The following is a 17,391-nucleotide window of genomic DNA, read 5'->3' as shown; positions in this document are numbered from 1 at the left end:
GCTTGAGCTAGGCTGAAAACTGCTCGGAACCAGATTCAAATCACTACCCAATACAGTCCAAAATTGAAGAAAAAATTAGGTGAACGCGACTCCAACTGGGGTAAGATGATTTTTTTTGTTTCTCTAATTTTATTTAAAAAGTACTCTATTCTTAATCGACATTTTCAACTTGCAAAATGAGTTCTTGAGCTCAGATTTCAGTATTTCGTCGGAAACAAAACATGGTGCTGGAGTTATTTGAGTGAGATATGTACATTGTACAGACGTGTTAACTAGGTAGGTACCTATATCAGGTGATTTGAGTAAATTCGGAGACAATCACTCGCGTAAATCACTCAGAAAAACACACCTGTTAGTATTCCGCACTAAGTGTGGTAAGATGATTTTTTTCTTCAAATTAAAAAGTACGATATTCTTAATCGACATTTTGAACTAACAAAATAAAGTTCACGAGCTCAGATTTCAGTACGTGCCGAAATTTTGATCTCAAGTGGCAGCCAAATTTTGTACTTGGCAGAGCCTCAAACCGAATAAATCAAAAAAATGTAAGTACTTACATCTTTAGACAAAATTTCAGGTGCTATAGCACAATTTACGATTTATGGCGCATGTTTGAAAACCAAATTTGAACCAAAAGTGGGACAAAATAAAAATTTGATCAAATAAACCTAGAAAGTTGAAATTCATTACGTTTTCTACTTTTGCCATTCTGTTAAAATCGATTGGAAACGGAAAAGAACGGTTTTGAGCAGTTCTGCGGCATTAAATAAATTTTTGAAAATTTTCAATGTACCTATAGGTAGTAATTTAGTCTTCTTCCAATTTTGAACAGATATTTTAGTTCTCCAGATAAATTTTTATGATTTTCCCGATCTTTCAGGATAATTTTACATTTTATGACTTTGGGACTTGGAACCTGTTCTAATCGATAAAATAAAGCCAGACTTGGGGAATGGGATTCTTTTGGAACCTAGAGTTGATCCCTAGAGTGAGGAGGGTCAAATTTGAAAATTACAGAAATGTTTTTTTTTTTTGGAGGGTCATAATATGGTCCCAAATGGATGAAAATGGTCCAAAATCATATCATTGGTCAGTACTTCCATTATGATCAACATATCCAAATTTTAGCTTTCTAGGTCATTTTCACCTCATTTAAGGCGGAATTACGATGGAAACCTCCTCATTTTACCACTATTTTCGGGTTTTTCTCCTTAAAAGACGTAGGGTTGATCTAAAAATCAGAAATTTGGATATGTTGATCATAATGGAAGGTTCACCACACCCTCCTGGATAATATTCGCAAAAAAAAAAAAAAACTTTAGATCCCATATTATGTCCGGGTCAAATCGTAATTTTAATGCGCTAGTATTATTACCAAAAAAAGAGAAAAGTTACAAGAGTATGGCTGAAAACTGCAAGTGGTTACTATGTGTAATGATAATCTTGAGCCGAACTGGAAACTGCTCGAAGTCGGATTCAATTCACTACCCAAAATAGGTACCATCCAAAATTGAAGAAAAAATTGACGATTATCCATCAAATGTTCATGAGTTCACTGATGAGTAAATTTTTAACAATTTCCGCAACGTTTCTGACAAAAATGATGAAATCAGGAAAAATAACTGGATGAGAGAAACCAAAAGAAATATAAAGAACGTCCAAAGCAGTATCTGCCTATTATGACTTCAACTATAGTAAGAGTAGTTAAGGCGGGGATCTACGGACAAGGTTCCCCTGCGAAGTATGCAACCTGCACAACGCAACGCGCGTTCGCGAGACTGGTACAGGGTTGGTAAAGTCGTGGGCGGGGTGAGGAGGGGAACTAGTTCGAGCACACATGCAGGTATAACGGCTGTGATGGTGTGGTGAGGGGGGGGGGGTGGTCTGTACCTGTGTTCGAAACGTTTGTATAGGTAATGCGACGACGATACTGTATTTATTGTGTGCATTATTATAGGCGTGTGTATGGTTATGGAATGATAGAAGATTCTGGATTTTGACTACAATGATTTAATGAAAGGGTTTTAATTATCAATTAATTATTTTTATAGATGGAATAAAACCATAGTAATAACCCCCCCCCCCTTCGCCTACCACATTCCGACTACACTATACGCATTCCTGTAAAAAAAATGTTTCGCTTCAGCATAGTACTTAGATATAAATGAAGTGCGCGGAGTTGTTTTTAATTAATTGATTAATGTGAAGTGATTGAAAGAGTTTGTTCTTAAAGGGTAAAAAAAATGTCTACTATGGATGTACAATGGAAGCATCCTTTTTCAGCAATCGTGGCAGGACCCTCGGGGTGTGGTAAAACCCAGTTTGTGTTGCAATTTTTAAAACATGTAGATGAAATGTGTGATACAAAATTCACAGAAATTGTTTGGTACTATGCAGAGTGGCAACACTGGTATTCGCAGCATCCTTATATACGTTTTGAAGAAGGGTTGCCAAGTGGAACATTTCCAGATACAAACCCAAGACTTGTGATAATTGATGATTTGATGCGAGAATCGGATAATAGAGTTGTGGACCTATTTACCAAAGGGTGTCATCATAAAAATATCAGCGTATTTTTCATAACTCAGAATTTATTTCACCAAGGGAAAGGCCAACGTGATATTTCTTTGAATGCCCATTACATTATATACTTCAAGAACCCTCGAGATAAGGCGCAAATACGGCATTTAGCTAGACAAATAAGTCCAGAAGATCCAAAATTTTTGCAAGGAGCCTATACAGATGCAACATCACGTCCACATGGGTATCTTTTACTTGATTTGAAGCAAGCAACTCCAGAGGAAGTACGTTATCGGACAAATATATTTCCTTCTGACAATGGTTGTTATGTTTATGTACGTCGTAAATAAATAAATAAATAAATAAATATCAATTTTTTTTTCAAATTCATCAGTTTAGAGAAATGTCTCGTAACGTAAAGAACAACATTGAGCTCTTAAGAGCTCTGCATAAAGTAAATGGATCTCAGCGTTCAAATATTTTGAAAAATGCTGATGTTAGTTTGGTAAATGCTATCTGTGAATGTGTTTTAAATACTTTAAAAGGCGTAGTACCATTGAATTCTCATCAGAAGAAGAATTTGGCTCGTTATAAGAAGTTAATGCGTGCGCTTGTTCAAAAAAAATCTTGTTGGAAACATAAGCGTAAAAATTTGGTTCAGACGGGTAATGGTGTATTTTTACCAATTCTCCTTGGTGCTGCATTGAACACTTTACTAAACTATTTTACAACATAGTGATATGGAGAATGTTAAGAAAATGCTGCTTGTCCCGGCAGAAGCCTGGAACAATGTTCGAGCACCAGACCCTACATCATCTATAACACAGACGTGTACACAGGAACCTTCTATAGCTGGACCAGCAAAATTAACTATAAATGAGTTAGAGAAAGAAATGTCGAGAGTATTGAATGATGGCCATAAGAATGATCATGAGAAGTGGAACCTTTACTATCAGACTTTGCAAAAGTTTTTTCACAAAACAAATTTAGCAAGAAAACCCATAGTATTACCAATAGTTGAAAAACCTGCAGATTATAATTCTATAAGAACTATTTCATCTCGAGAAGCTCATCAACCAATACATGAAAGTAGTCGAAGTTTGTCAGAGCATCAAGTTGTAGCACCTCTGCCAAAAACAATTAGGCAAAAAGCAGTACGATTTCTCAACTGGATAAGAGATACAGATGTTATTACTTGGGATGATGCAGGGGTAGTGTATGTTAAAGGAAAAAGAATACCTAGGTCCAACATCGCAGATCTAGTGAGTGATTATCTAAGAAATCGAACTACAGTAGGGCCAGCAAATGGGTGGTATGCTTTTGGTCAAGCCCTGCAAGAGTTGAATGTACCTAGAGATTTCATTGGAAATACTCTGAGATGGAAAGCCTTGGCTCAAATGGCTCCCATTTATGAAGAGGATTACAGTGGAGTTGAACGTATATCTGACAACTCGCCGCTCTTTCCACACACTAGGGCTCAGAGAAGAAGCTCCCTTTCAGAAAAACATCTCATAACTGGGAAAAAGAAACACCCGTGGCTATCTTATAATAATGCCGCCCTCAAATAATGATAGAATTTCAAATATCTTAGAAAAATTATATTACAATATAACTGATCCTGTGGCATTTGCTGGTGCACAACCCTTAATAAAACGTGCCAAACATGAAGTACAGCCAATAGACATAAAGAATTGGTTACAAAGTCAAGACACATATACACTTTATAAGCCAGCTCGTCAAAATTTTAAAAGAAACCAGTACATAGTAAATAACATCAATGATATTTGGCAAGCTGACTTAGTAGACTTACAAAGTTTGAGCAAGCACAATGATGGTATGAAGTATTTATTGACAGTAATTGATATATTTAGTAAAAAGGCCTATGTGGAACCTTTGAAAACAAAGAAAGCCCAAGACATTGTTGATGCCTTTGAGAGAATCATTAAACATGAAAAATCAAGACCACGTAATTTACAAACGGATAAAGGAAGTGAATTTATTGCTGAAGATGTACAAACATTTTTCAAGAAAAATAATATCAATCATTTTACAACCCAAAACCCAGATGTTAAAGCAGCGGTTGTTGAACGTTTCAATAGAACTTTGAAAACTAGGATGTGGCGTTACTTGCATTATACGAATGCGTACCGTTATATTGATGTTTTGAACGATTTGGTGGATGCATACAACAGTTCATATCATCGCACTATACATATGGCTCCCAGCAATGTGAACCCTGGTAATATTCTAACTGTGTATCACAACACTTATGGTAACTTGAGTTTAACTAATAGAGCGCTTTATAAGAAACCAAAATTCAAAGTAGGAGATTATGTGAGACTGGTGAAAGGAAAGGGAACTTTTGAAAAAGGGTATGAGACAAATTTCACAGAAGAAGTGTTTAAGGTTAAAAAAGTTATAGGCCACCCCCTTCCCACCTATGAAATAGAAGATTTAAGTAGTGAACATGTTGATGGAAAATTTTATGAAGTTGAGCTACAGAAGGTTGTGTTTAATCCAGATGCAGAATTTAAAATAGATAAAATATTGCGAACTAAAGGAAAAGGAACCAGTAAGCAAGTGTTTGTCAAGTGGAGAGGTTATCCTGATTCGTTCAACTCTTGGATTAATGCTAAAGATTTAGTTAATGTGTAAAGCCGAAAAAAATAGTAGAAATATGTTCAACAATTCGTTTTACATTACATTACCTAGTAATGCCTCAATGCAACTCTACCCAGAAAACACTTTAGCATCTTACACAAACAAATTGGCACATCGAGTCTCATTAAAGGAAGATGACTGGGAAGTTGGGCTAGTTGAAATTCAATATCCAGCAGTTTTTGCTAACATTAAAACAAAAGATGTTTGGATGACTGTAAATTACACGTATAATAAGGCTCAAAATAAGAAAATCATATCTATGCCAGATGGCATTTATGATACCATCGATAACCTCCTATCACTTCTCAATGAAAAATTTAAATCTACCCCCGCTATTGATTTGGAATTTGAATATTTAAGCAAAATTAATAGAATAAAGACTACCTTTGCAGTCAATGCAGCTGAGAAAATTTCTACAATAGCTTTGAGTCCAATTCTAGCTACAGTACTTGGATTTATTTTACCTGTTGACGCTGAAAATATTGTATCATTCATATTATACACAGATTATGAAGGCTTCGACAAAAGTTCTAGCTCAAACATACATAACCAAATTTTGGTAAGCCTAAAAGAGACATCCAATACAACTGTTATCCTGAAAGCTCCCTATCCTCCCAGCCTCGAATTTGGTATACCACCTCATATGTATATATACTCTGACATTGTAGCACCAAATTTAATAGGTGATGTAATGGCACCCCTCCTACGAATAGTAAAAATAGGAGAAATTGGAAAAGATATCTGTCAAACATTTACAGAGCCTTACTATATACCTGTGTTGAAACGAGATTTTGAGACTGTTGAAATAAATATAAGGAAAGACAATGGCAATCTTGTCCCATTCTTATCTGGGAAGCTGAACGTGCGGTTGCATTTTAGGCGTTATGGCGCGTTATCGAAGAAATCCGACTAATCGTTACGATGCATACTATCAACTACAAGCTGGTGGCGGCGGTATGGCGTACTTTCAAGGCTCTCCTTATCAAAGGGGTCATGGTATTGGTAGTTTTCTTGGAGGCCTTTTTAGAGGTGCTCTACCGTTACTTAAATCAGGAGCAAGAGCTGTTGGAAAAGAACTTTTACAATGTGGTATTAATGTTCTTGATGATTTACCTGAGACAAATTTGAAGGATTCTGTGAATAATCGCACTGGTGAAGTGGTTAAGAATCTCAAGCGTAAAGCTGTTGATGCTGTATTTGGTGGTAACATGAGTGGTAAAGGGTATAAAACTAAACGCCGGAGAAAAACTACTCAGTCAAAGCGTAAAGCTGGTGGTGCAAAGACGAAGAAAGCTAAACGTCCCAATAAGAAAAATACCAAGGTTAGAAAACAGAAGAAGACTAAGAAAACTTCAAAGCCGAGAAAGAAAGTAGTGAAACGCCGTCAAAACTTGAAAGCCAAGAGAGATAAATACGCAATCGTGTCTGGAGATATTTTCTCATAAATAGATACACTGCTACAATATGTCATTCCTACACATCGATTCATGTGAGTGCACAAAATCTGAATTAGATTTATTTGCATTGCCACCTACACAAATTGCTATAGAACGAGGAGAATGGGTTGAGTATAAGCCTATATCTGCTCTCAACAATGACTCACCTCAAATTGAGTTTACTGTGCCCGGTATTGGTGAAGAATACATGGATTTATCTCATACGCTGCTGTATTTGAAGGTTAAAGTGGTAAAATCTGATGGTACAGCGATAAGTGATAGTGATGTCGTGGCACCTGTAAATAACTGGATGCATTCTCTTTTTTCTCAAGTTGATATCTTTCTAAATCAAAGACAAATATCAACTCCCACTGGAAATTATGCGTATCGAGCTTACATTGAAAATATCCTCAACTATAATTCAGATTCTAAAAGTACACATTTAAAAAATGTGATGTTTTATGCGGATGAATCAAGTAAAATGAACGAGCATGCACAGAATGATGGTTTCAAAAAACGTCAAGCTCTCATTGCTGGCAGTAAGGCTGTTGAAATGGTTGGACATTTACACTGTGATCTATTCAATCATGATAGAGCCTTGTTGAATGGTGTTGAGCTTAGATTACGTTTAATTAGTTCGAGGGCCTCATTTGCGCTAATGACTAGCACCAACAATGAATATAAAATACAATTCTTAGATGCCGCACTGAGTATAAGAAAGATGAAGCTGAATCCCAGCATACTAATAGCGCATTCGAAAACTTTGGAAAAATGTAGCGCAAAATATCCTATTACAAGGGTAGATGTGAAGACTACAACGTTGGCTTTAGGTCTTCGTAGTTACACTGTTGATAATCTCATTAATGGACAGCTACCAAAACGCATAATTTTGGGCTTAGTTAATAATAAGGCTACAAACGGGGATTTTAAAACTAATCCTTTCAATTTTCAACACTATAATCTCAACTACCTGTGTTTGTATATTGATGGACATCAAGTTCCTTCTAGAGCATTAAAGCCTGATTATAAAAATTCTCTTTATGCTGAAGCCTACAACACATTGTTTGGTGGTACAGGTATACATTACTCCAACCATACTCATACAATTTCCAGAGATGATTATGTTGGTGGATATGCTCTATACTGTTATGACCTCACTCAGGACCTGACAGCTCATTTACCTACACATTGGAATCTTGTACGTCATGGCAGTGTGCGTGTTGATTTGGGTTTTGCGGATGCTATAGAAGAACCAGTTAACATGATTCTCTATGCCGAGTATGATAATATTATTGAAATAGACAAAAGGAGGAATGTTTCAATCGATTTTGGAAATTAACCTCTTAATAAGTATATGTTATGGTTTTGTAAAAAAAGAAGTGTTTTATGGGGGGAGGGGGTAAAAAAATTATGATCAAAGTGTAGGACTTTTATGGTTTTCCATTCTAGTTTGAAAATAAGGGTCGAACAAGGTGAACAGATATGGTTGAGTACGTGGTTGACTTCCAAGCATTTAAAGACGATTGTAATAATTTCATATTGAAAGAAGTGGCTATAGTATCTGTAAATTCGGATGTTTTTGTGCACTGTATTGTTAAATCGCCTTTTCATTTAGAAGAGTTATCTACAAAGAAACAGCGTGAAGTAAGCTGGCTATCAAAGAAATACCATGGTATATTATGGAAAAATGGTTATACTAGTGCGAAAGAAGCCATACATCTTATACAAGATATAACTTGCAATGCCAGTTTAGTTCTCTCAAAGGGGGTGGAGAGGACAAAATTTTTAGAAAAAATAACTAAGAAGAAGACATTAGATTTGGATACAATTGGGTGCCCCGCTATCAAACAATTATCAGATTCTGGTTTGCGTTATATGTGCCCTCTTCCAAGACATAGTGCTGAGAGTGTTCAGAATAAAGGATACATTTGCTCTGTGGTAGCAGTTTCAAAGTATAAATCCTGGTACCTTGAATACACTATCAATAATTTAAAAATTATACATCAGATCGACGATAAAGACTATGAATACCATACAGTTAAAGAGAGACTTGATCTCTCACATTCTTTCCAGTCACGAAAATGTTTATGCCGCAGATTGTCTACCTCTTTCAAAAGTTATGCTGCCTTGCTCTGTAGTTGTAAATTTAGATACCAGCAAACAAAAAGGTAGTCATTGGGTATGTATTCATATAGATGCCCAAGAAAAAGCAGAGTATTTTGATAGCTATGGTTTTCCACCGATGCGTCGTGAATTTGTTTCATTCATGCAGAAGAATTCCAAGGTTTGGACTTATAACACTATGGGTCTTCAAGATTACTTTTCTACTGTATGTGGCAAATATTGTATCATGTACCTGTACTTTAAAACACGCCACTATACAATGAAAGATTTCTTAGGCCTATTTTCAAATGACAGGATGAATAATGATTTATTGGTTGATTACCTGTATTCAAGGATTATACTAGAAAAGAATAGAAAGCGAGTTTTAAAGCAAATTCTACAGAAAACTCCTGAAATTACCCCTCTCTTGAATAGTCTATTAAAACATCTTGGCACTAAAAGTAATTGCAAGTTATCTAGGTTGTTTCTCATTGGCTAAGAGCTTCCACCTCTTACTATCCTTCTGAGAGTGGGGATACCAGGTCTTGGCTCAAGCGATAGATGCAGGCAGATGTATGTTTATTATTGTTTTGTTGTGCCTTGTGTCAAGTTGCATCGTTGAAAACGCGAAGTTCCGTTATTATAAATCATAGTATAGTGCCGTACCGTGTTGTGCCGTGTAGTACCTTACCATAACAGTCATACTATATTACGATTTATTCGACAAAATTTGTGAAAACATTTTCAATTACAATGGCTTTCGCGCAGATACATACTGTAAATACCATGGCTTCAATTGATGATTTCATTACCCCAACACGTAGCGATGGTGGTGTCAAAAGAAAACATGCGACAAATGAATCTGCTGATCAAAGCGGGGCCGATTCACCAGTAACTAAATCGTGGAACCCCCGAAAGAATCTAATTATGACTCAAGTTTACGCCATTAATCGAAGTAATACTAAACAAGTTCATGTAGGTTTGAATTTAGATAATGGATTTGAACCAACCATTTACTTTACCAAACATTCTCCACCAAAAAGTTTGGGCATCTACCTAACAAATGAGACATTTAAACAACTCATGTCTGCCGATAATGTCAAGATAATCAACGGTTATTTCGAGGATATGAATAAGGATGAAGCCAAAAATCTAAAAGTATTGATGATCAATAAATTTTTGAAGGTACAGTTTAGACAATTTTATAACGAAAAATCAATTATAATTTCGGATAGGGCTTATTATAAAAATATTTATACTGATAATATCATTTTACAAGAAAGTAGTTGGAAGAATCTTGTTAAGTTATTTGTTTGTGTACAAGCAACAATGAATGATTTATTTAAAATGGCAGATAACTGTAAAGATGTGTACGATGAAATGTTTAATAAAATTCATGATGCTTGTCTTGAAAAAGTAAATTTCAGGGATGTTGGTAATTTAGAATATAATATTAGATCAGTATATGCAAATACGGTTAATGAACAATACGTTAAGGATAATGATGATTTAGATAAAATTTATTGCGAAGTAACAACCTTTTGTGGTGAGAATATTATAAATGATCTTATTTTAAACTTTAAACGTTTGGACCCAAGCATGATTGAGGTTATGAGATTACAAATCCCTTCTACAGAACATTAATTGTAAAGAGTTGATTTTGATTTTGATTTTTTTAATGTATTGAAAATAGAATTAATTTTTGAGGGATTATTATTTCCATAGTATTATTATTATTATTATTATATCATAATTGTAAGATGTGTATAAAATTTTTACTCATTTAATCAAAATGTTAATTTAAGAGGTATTCATATTTTTTTTCAACATAAATAACTAATTTAGTTTAATTTTTTTTAATTGTATACTTACTTTTCCATTGCTCTTCTTTTGTGCTCAGATTTTTCAAATATACATTTTTTCTCATATCTTCTGTGTATGTTTGTTTTTTTTTCAAAAAAAAAATGATGAGGCAAGTACATTTTCTTTCAGTGTGTTTAATCAAATATACAAATTACATGTAAAAAATCAAGGGTTCATAGACAGAAACTATTTAACAAACTTGAAAGATGAAAAAAAATAGAAAAATTATTAAATTACAGTTTTTTTTTCATTAGTTAAAACCAAGGTGAGTGCCACTGGGTTTCGATGTGGAATTTACGTAGATAACGTTTTTCTTTTCGTCTACCTGGCTCAGTCTTACACACGCACGCCATGCGCTCTGTGTCCAGCATTACCTTCATCCTGTGTATATTTCGTTCCCAGTAGGCGTAGTGGTTCAGATATTGACGGTGTTTCCACTGGGGTTGGTTTGGTGGATGGCGGATTTGGAAAATCTTCTCGATAGCAATTTTTTGAAACCTCTTGTTGACATAAGCCAACCTCTTGTAAATATCTTTTTCGCGGGAATGGTCAAAAATTTTCATAATAATCTCTGTTGGTAGTGTATCCAGGCCTAAGAGAAAAGAATCATTAAAATCCATAATTTTCACTTAAAATTATTTAAAAACAGAAAATTAAACTAACAAGTTACATAAGCAAATTCATTCAAGCTGCATATCCATAAGGTAAACTTCTGTAAGATTCTGTACGTCTTCTTTTTGGGACAACTTCTTTATATTCTTTAGGCATAGGCTGGGTAACCACTTGAAAAGGTCTCTTCCTCATGATTTTATTTTCTTCCCTTATTTTTATTTTATGATCCTTATTAATATGATCAATAGGTTGAGCCAGAATAAAATTTTTCATTGCCTCATAATTTAAGCTTTTCAAAGTATTGCAATTTAGAGTGAACCCTCTTATCTTCACGACATGTTTAAGTGAACCATCGCCAGTTTTGATGCAATATGCATAGTTTTTCGGACCTCCTGAAAATTATAAAAAAATACATGTAATTTTTTACCCCCTAGTTATTTTTAGGAGTGAAAAGAAAGCATTCTTTTTATTGTAAAGTTGGTATATCGTACCAGAAATGAATTCAGTGATGTAGGCATCCTCCCCTTCCTTTTCCAGTTCATCTCCCATCTGTCCAAGGTATGGTCCTGTTTCAATTGTTTTATCTCCAGGCCGTTCCACAAAAATTATCGAATCCGTGTCACAGTATAGGACTCTGTCTTGTAGAATTTCAAGGTAGCTGTATAAAACTAATCGTGCTTCAGCTGTGACATGTGCACTAATCACTGGATTTATAAATGGTGTATCAATTGTTGATTCCTCCAGATACTCCCAATGAATGTACACAACCTCATCTGTGGCAAATGTAGTATCTTTAATTTCAATGGCTGGATTAGAAAAGGTCTTGAAGAATTCGGATTCATCTTTTATTACTGTAACTTGTTTCGGATTATTCCTCTGTCCGAATTTACCCCAAAGACTAAAAAAAAAAGAAAAAAAGAAGAGTTAGAATAATTTTCCTAAGCGAGCAAAATTTCATTTTGAAAAATTAAACCCATCAGCTCTTACCTATTCAAACATAGTTTACTGAGAGATCTTAGCCCAGGATTTGGTATAATCTTCTCGACATCTAGAGCTACCCCTTCACGTTCTTTGAGATCGTCGATAAATTTTTGCTTTTCCTCATCAGATTGGACATTTGGAGGGAACCCTGAAGCTTCTTGCTTAATTTTGACAAAGGTGTCTATATAATTTGCAAATAGACCACCTGTATTTGTAGTAATGTTATACTTTGTCGACTCATAAGACCATAATTCGTAAAATTCTTTGATTATATAACCCTTTTCTACAGCTTTATTCAATTCTACGCATGTATATGTGCCTATTATTTCACGTTGGTCATCTGTATGGGTACATGAATGTTGATTCTCTTCGACAGCGCATGTACGGCATAATGCAAAAACTAATTTATCATTTGCTTTAATGGGAAGTACTGGAATATATAAATTTTTAGGAGGAACTAATCTAACTTTGGCAATTCCAGTTATATTTCGCAGATCAGACGGTATATCATTGCCAAGCAAAATTTTTGGATGACCTATTGGGTAGCGGCCATATTTGTTGACGTAAGGATAGAGTGAGTTCACATCCAGATACCGGATTTTTTCATTTTTTTCCGGATCAACGTTATAATACCTGCATTGAAAAGACAAAAAAAAAATTGAAAAAATTTGCATTAGTGAACATCTCTAGCTTTTTTTATCGAGTAAACTGTAGACTCTATCATCATTATACCTACCAATAAAAGTTTTCGGTACGGCCTCCAAAGAATGGCTCTCTATTGGAATATATTGGTGTGGGTATTTGGGCATTGGTCATATATTGCTTAAGCGATGAGTTCTCGGCACATTCAGCATAAATATCGCATTCCCATTTTGATATTATATGAGGCAAGCTAACTAGTGACTGGAGATGTTGCAATTTTTTCATAGTATTTTTATACCTCATGTCCATGTTCACATATTCTTTGGCACTTTTTGACTTCACAGTAGCAGTCCGGTTTGGAAAGCATTTAGGGCATCCATGATAATAACACCCGTTGATTTCAATTATGAGAGGTCTTATATTTGGTTCACCATCTAACACTGGACCCAGCCTATCCATTGGGAAAGCAGGATGGTAGGCATCAACCTTGTATTTGTCTATTTGTTTTTCCCAACCCCGATATGCTGACTGTAGCTCAACACCATATGCATCTTCAAAATACATTAAATATCGTACTGCTAGCAACGATTGGTTATCACGCATTCGGTAAGATGGGAACGTCATCAGAGCTATGGTGTCTTGAGGGATAAAATTCATTCGATATGCAGTCATGCAAGCACCTGCTATTGTTGATGTAGCAGCCAGAGGATCCAAATGTAATAAATCATAAAAGAGTTTTCGAAATTTAACGCATGCTTTTCGAAGAACTTCTACATCTGCAATGCAATACTTTCGCATCTCTTCTTTAAAGTTGAATACAACATTTTTTGATTTTTCTTCATTATACCATTTCTGGAATTTTTTCAAATCCTTTGGTAACATTTCATTCACGCCATAGTATTTTTCCTCTGGAATGGGCCCAATATAGTTTTGATTTTGCTGTGTATTGAAGAAATGGGGAAAGTATCCTTTAGAAGCATCTTCAATTCCAAACATATCTGGTAACGCTGCCAGCTTTGTATGGAAAAAATTCAAACTATCTTTAAATTCAATATTATTGTACTTCATAGAAATCAGTTTAGACCCATTCATTATCAGCTTTGGGATCCATTCTATTTCCCGCACCATGTACTCTATCAAAAACATGTAGTCGTATCCACCACCATTATGAGCATATACATATGTCTTCATAAATGGCGGCGTTTTCTCTCTAATGATGGTGAAGAAATCATGTAGCAAAGCGTCACCTTCCTTATTTTCAATAACAAAGTGACGTTTGCCGCAATAGTCGCAATCTACCAACATATCATCATTTTCGTTGTTTATACATTTGGTGCAGTTCATTTGAAGAACAGCGTAATTTGGAATATGACGTCGCGCTGTATATTTTGGAGTTACAATGTAAGGCTCTTCTTCAACTCTCGCCTCAAAATCGAAGAAGATGAATAAATCGTTACTTGCTTTTGTATTTCTTTTAATTCTTTTGATAAAACAGACGTGGTCATGAGGTACACTCTTATTACAGTTTGAGCAGACATGAGATTCACAGTCATGCTTCTGAGTTAGTGATCTGAGCGAATACAATTTACTGCATTTGTAGCAATATTTCAAACCTTGGCACACACTCAGATTTCTTTCAAAATGGCCAGGCTGTAAATGGTTGTCATAGCAAAATTGATCATAGAAATCTCTGTGACATTTATCACATTTTATCATATCGTCGAACGATTTTACCTCACATTTAGGTAATTTTAAGCATTGATAGCAGGCGTATTCACACTTATGCTCGCCTTTGTGATGATACCCCACACAGCACAGGTCGTAGAAAAAATCAAAACCAAAAGCTGCTTTCAAACTAGTGATTACATTATAATGTTCTCGATGATAGAATAGGAAAATATAAACCTTTGAAGTCGAATCACCTTTGAACGATACAATGCGACCATGAGTATCAGCCCCATCAAACACAACTATTCTGTAATATTTCAGATGCTCTTGAAATTTAGTGAGGGCATCAATACCACCGCCAATTATATTGATATCAACCTTCGCTTTTCGACATAATTTCTGAGCACACAATAGCTGGTAATCTCGAGTTTTTTTAATAATGAGATCATAATGATTCCAAGCATTCTTGCCATCATCCTTATGTACCAGAGCTTGACCCACAACTAATGCTCTTGGTAAACATAAATTATCATGAGGATTATCTATCGTTATTATCGAGGTTTTTTTCTTGCAGAATGGTTCATAGGGTAAATTATCAAATTTTCTCCTTCGTCCTTCACCATTAGGCATTCTAACTCTAGTTACTTTTATTTTAAAGGGTTCATCTGACAAGAACGATTTGTTGCTTTGAATTACATTAGAAAATTCATTCATAATTACATCGGCTGAAAATTGACTTGGTGCTCTGTATGAAATGAAGATAGGTTTCTCAACTGAATCAGTACCCATAACTAAACCAACTCTATCACGAGGATTCAAATCTTTAATAACAAATTCATTGATTAATTTATCTAGAGCTTTTCTCAAGTAATCTTCGGGATTTTCTTTGTCTAGGTTTTCTTTTAATTTAGCAGTCACTGTTATTGCTTCGGCAGAGAATTTCCTGATGACTTTTGAAGTTATGCCCAAAACTTCGTAGAAATCGTCAACTTCTTCATCTGTGGGTATAGAGAAAGAAAAAAAACTTTTTTTTACTGAATGTTTCTTTTTTTGGTAGGGCTTGGAATTTTTTTTCATGTTAAAATCAATTTTTGTAACATTTTCAAAAAAATTACCTATTTCAAAATTGTGCTGATTTTTGGAATTATTTTTCTGTTTTATAAAATTTTGAAAAATAAATAAATAAAATCTGAATACTTATCGAAGTTGTGCCACTTTTTTTTAAAATGTTTTTTCAATTTTTTTTTTGTAGTTTACATGTCAAATTTAAAGGATCATAAACGTTTATAAATGACCACAAAGAAAAATGATTTCTTCCAAGCCCTATTTTTTTTATTAAAAAAAAATCACGATGCATTGGGTTTTATTTTTTCCTTGTACCACTTCCCCCAACTCTCGAGAGAGCATTCAGCTGGTGCATACAGCAACTGCACTTCCTCTATGAATTCTGTCCAAGATAATTTAGGTAAATTTAACTCGTTTCTAATTTTTTGAGAAAACTTCCATTTTTCAAAAAAAGGATCTACAAGAAAGTATTTCAAATCTTCAGCATGTTCTTCTTTTTGATAATCTTTAATTAAATCCATTTTAGTATAAAAATGAGGAAGAGAAAATACATGAGCAATTTCATCATGAGTGTACTGTTCCCAATTTTTTGATTTTATATATTTTGTTTTTTGAAAAACCTCCATTACGTTAATGGTCTCTTTATTGAAATGCAAAATGGTAAGAAGGAATTTCTTGAATTTTTCTTTTAAATAACCCTGTATGAAATTTTCAATTTCGTTGAAATTTTCTGGAAATTTTTCATTCCAGACATCTTTAAATTTTTCAGCAACAATTTCACAAAAAAAATCATTTGTTTGGGCTAACATTACGATTGAAGCCCCAGGGAGACGATCTATGATTTCAAAAAATATTTCGGGGGTCAAATTGTGAAATGCTGTTAACAAATAAAAAAAAAACAGATAAAAATTAATTTTTTTGTAATAGCGAGAAAGGGGGGAGGGGGTGGGGAAAAAAGAGGTACAGAAATCCTTGAAATATGACTTAGGTAAGCATTAAGCTATGCATGCATTTAACCAGTTATTTTCTTTTTTTCTACTTTGAAAAAAAATCAAAATTCACCATATTTTTTGTCCAGATTGAAAATGAAGAACACATAAAAAGAACCAGATATGTCACTTTTAAAAAAAACTTTCCAGTATTATAACACCAAAAAAAAATTTCAAAATTCTAAAAAATTAAAATTGTAATATTGATTTTTTTTCAAAAGAAATAAGCATATAAATTTTGATTCGTTTTTTTTTATGAAAAAAAATTAGATTTTTTACAAAATCATCCACATTTCTTAATTTTATTTGTCACTTTTACCCAGAATGATACTCGAAACATAAACATCACATTAGGCATAATTTTAAAAAAATTGTAAAAAAAAAGAAAAAAAACTTACCAGCTGCTTGTGAGGGGGCTTGAGATGGACCAGGTAAGGGTTGAGATATGGCGTGAGATGGCCCAGGTAAGGGTTGAGGTATGGTGTGAGATGGCCCTGGTGATGGTTGAGGCAATATCTGATCAATTTCAGCTGTTGAAATATCTGGTGGCGAATTCGGTATTGCATCAAGTAGCATATTAAACATCTCATCTTCGTCTACTGGGAGCTCCAAACCACTCAAATTCTCGGAATTTTCCATTTTATTTTAAAAAAATTTAAAAAAAAAAACTTTGAAAAATAATTGTTCAGTTTATTCCGATTTTATTCAGAAAAAAAAACTAGAAAAAAAAATCACAGTATCTACTATCAAGGTTCGGATTTGAGCACCAAAAAAAAAACACACATAAGCACTATTTTCGTATGTGATGTATACTTAGTTGCAAAATATCCACTTGAAAAATCAAAAGACAA

The 17,391-nt window shown here is 34.3% G+C and overlaps 3 protein-coding genes and 1 long non-coding RNA gene across 4 annotated transcripts; 2 read left to right on the top strand and 2 right to left on the bottom strand.

Annotated features, from left to right (window-relative positions):
- The first annotated feature begins 4,071 nt into the window (after positions 1–4,071).
- LOC135847968 (uncharacterized) lies at positions 4,072–5,175 on the top strand. The gene has a single exon (XM_065367716.1). The coding sequence runs from the start codon at positions 4,072–4,074 to the stop codon at positions 5,173–5,175; it is 1,104 nt and encodes a 367-aa protein (XP_065223788.1).
- Positions 5,176–6,645: 1,470 nt separating this feature from the next.
- On the top strand, positions 6,646–7,956 carry LOC135847919 (uncharacterized protein F54H12.2-like). The gene has a single exon (XM_065367659.1). It carries the CDS (start codon positions 6,646–6,648, stop codon positions 7,954–7,956), a length of 1,311 nt encoding a protein of 436 aa, XP_065223731.1.
- Positions 7,957–10,827: 2,871 nt separating this feature from the next.
- LOC135847755 (uncharacterized) lies at positions 10,828–12,105 on the bottom strand. The gene is made up of 3 exons (XR_010559229.1): positions 11,687–12,105; positions 11,247–11,587; positions 10,828–11,175 (listed from the first exon to the last, which is right to left on the bottom strand). It is a non-coding gene; the product is annotated as an uncharacterized LOC135847755 (long non-coding RNA).
- An 803-nt stretch (positions 12,106–12,908) lies between these two features.
- LOC135847791 (uncharacterized) lies at positions 12,909–17,179 on the bottom strand. Its single transcript, XM_065367508.1, has 2 exons — positions 16,939–17,179; positions 12,909–15,484 (listed from the first exon to the last, which is right to left on the bottom strand). Exons 1-2 carry the CDS (start codon positions 17,177–17,179, stop codon positions 12,909–12,911), a joined length of 2,817 nt encoding a protein of 938 aa, XP_065223580.1.
- Positions 17,180–17,391: the final 212 nt, after the last annotated feature.

Source organism: Planococcus citri, chromosome 1 (assembly GCF_950023065.1).
Source record: "Planococcus citri chromosome 1, ihPlaCitr1.1, whole genome shotgun sequence".
Lineage (NCBI taxonomy): Eukaryota > Metazoa > Arthropoda > Insecta > Hemiptera > Pseudococcidae > Planococcus > Planococcus citri.
Note: the sequence above shows the minus strand (reverse complement) of the source record. Positions and strands in the feature narration are given on the sequence as shown.

Excerpts from the sequence above, each read along its gene's own strand:
- LOC135847919 (XM_065367659.1), top strand. The coding sequence starts at position 6,646 with ATGTCATTCCTACACATCGATTCATGTGAGTGCACAAAATCTGAATTA.
- LOC135847968 (XM_065367716.1), top strand. The coding sequence starts at position 4,072 with ATGCCGCCCTCAAATAATGATAGAATTTCAAATATCTTAGAAAAATTA.
- LOC135847791 (XM_065367508.1), bottom strand. The coding sequence starts at position 17,179 with ATGGAAAATTCCGAGAATTTGAGTGGTTTGGAGCTCCCAGTAGACGAA. Across the intron at positions 15,485-16,938 it reads AGCCCCCTCACAAGCAGCTG|ATGAAGAAGTTGACGATTTC; the intron begins GTAAGTTTTTTT and ends CTATACCCACAG.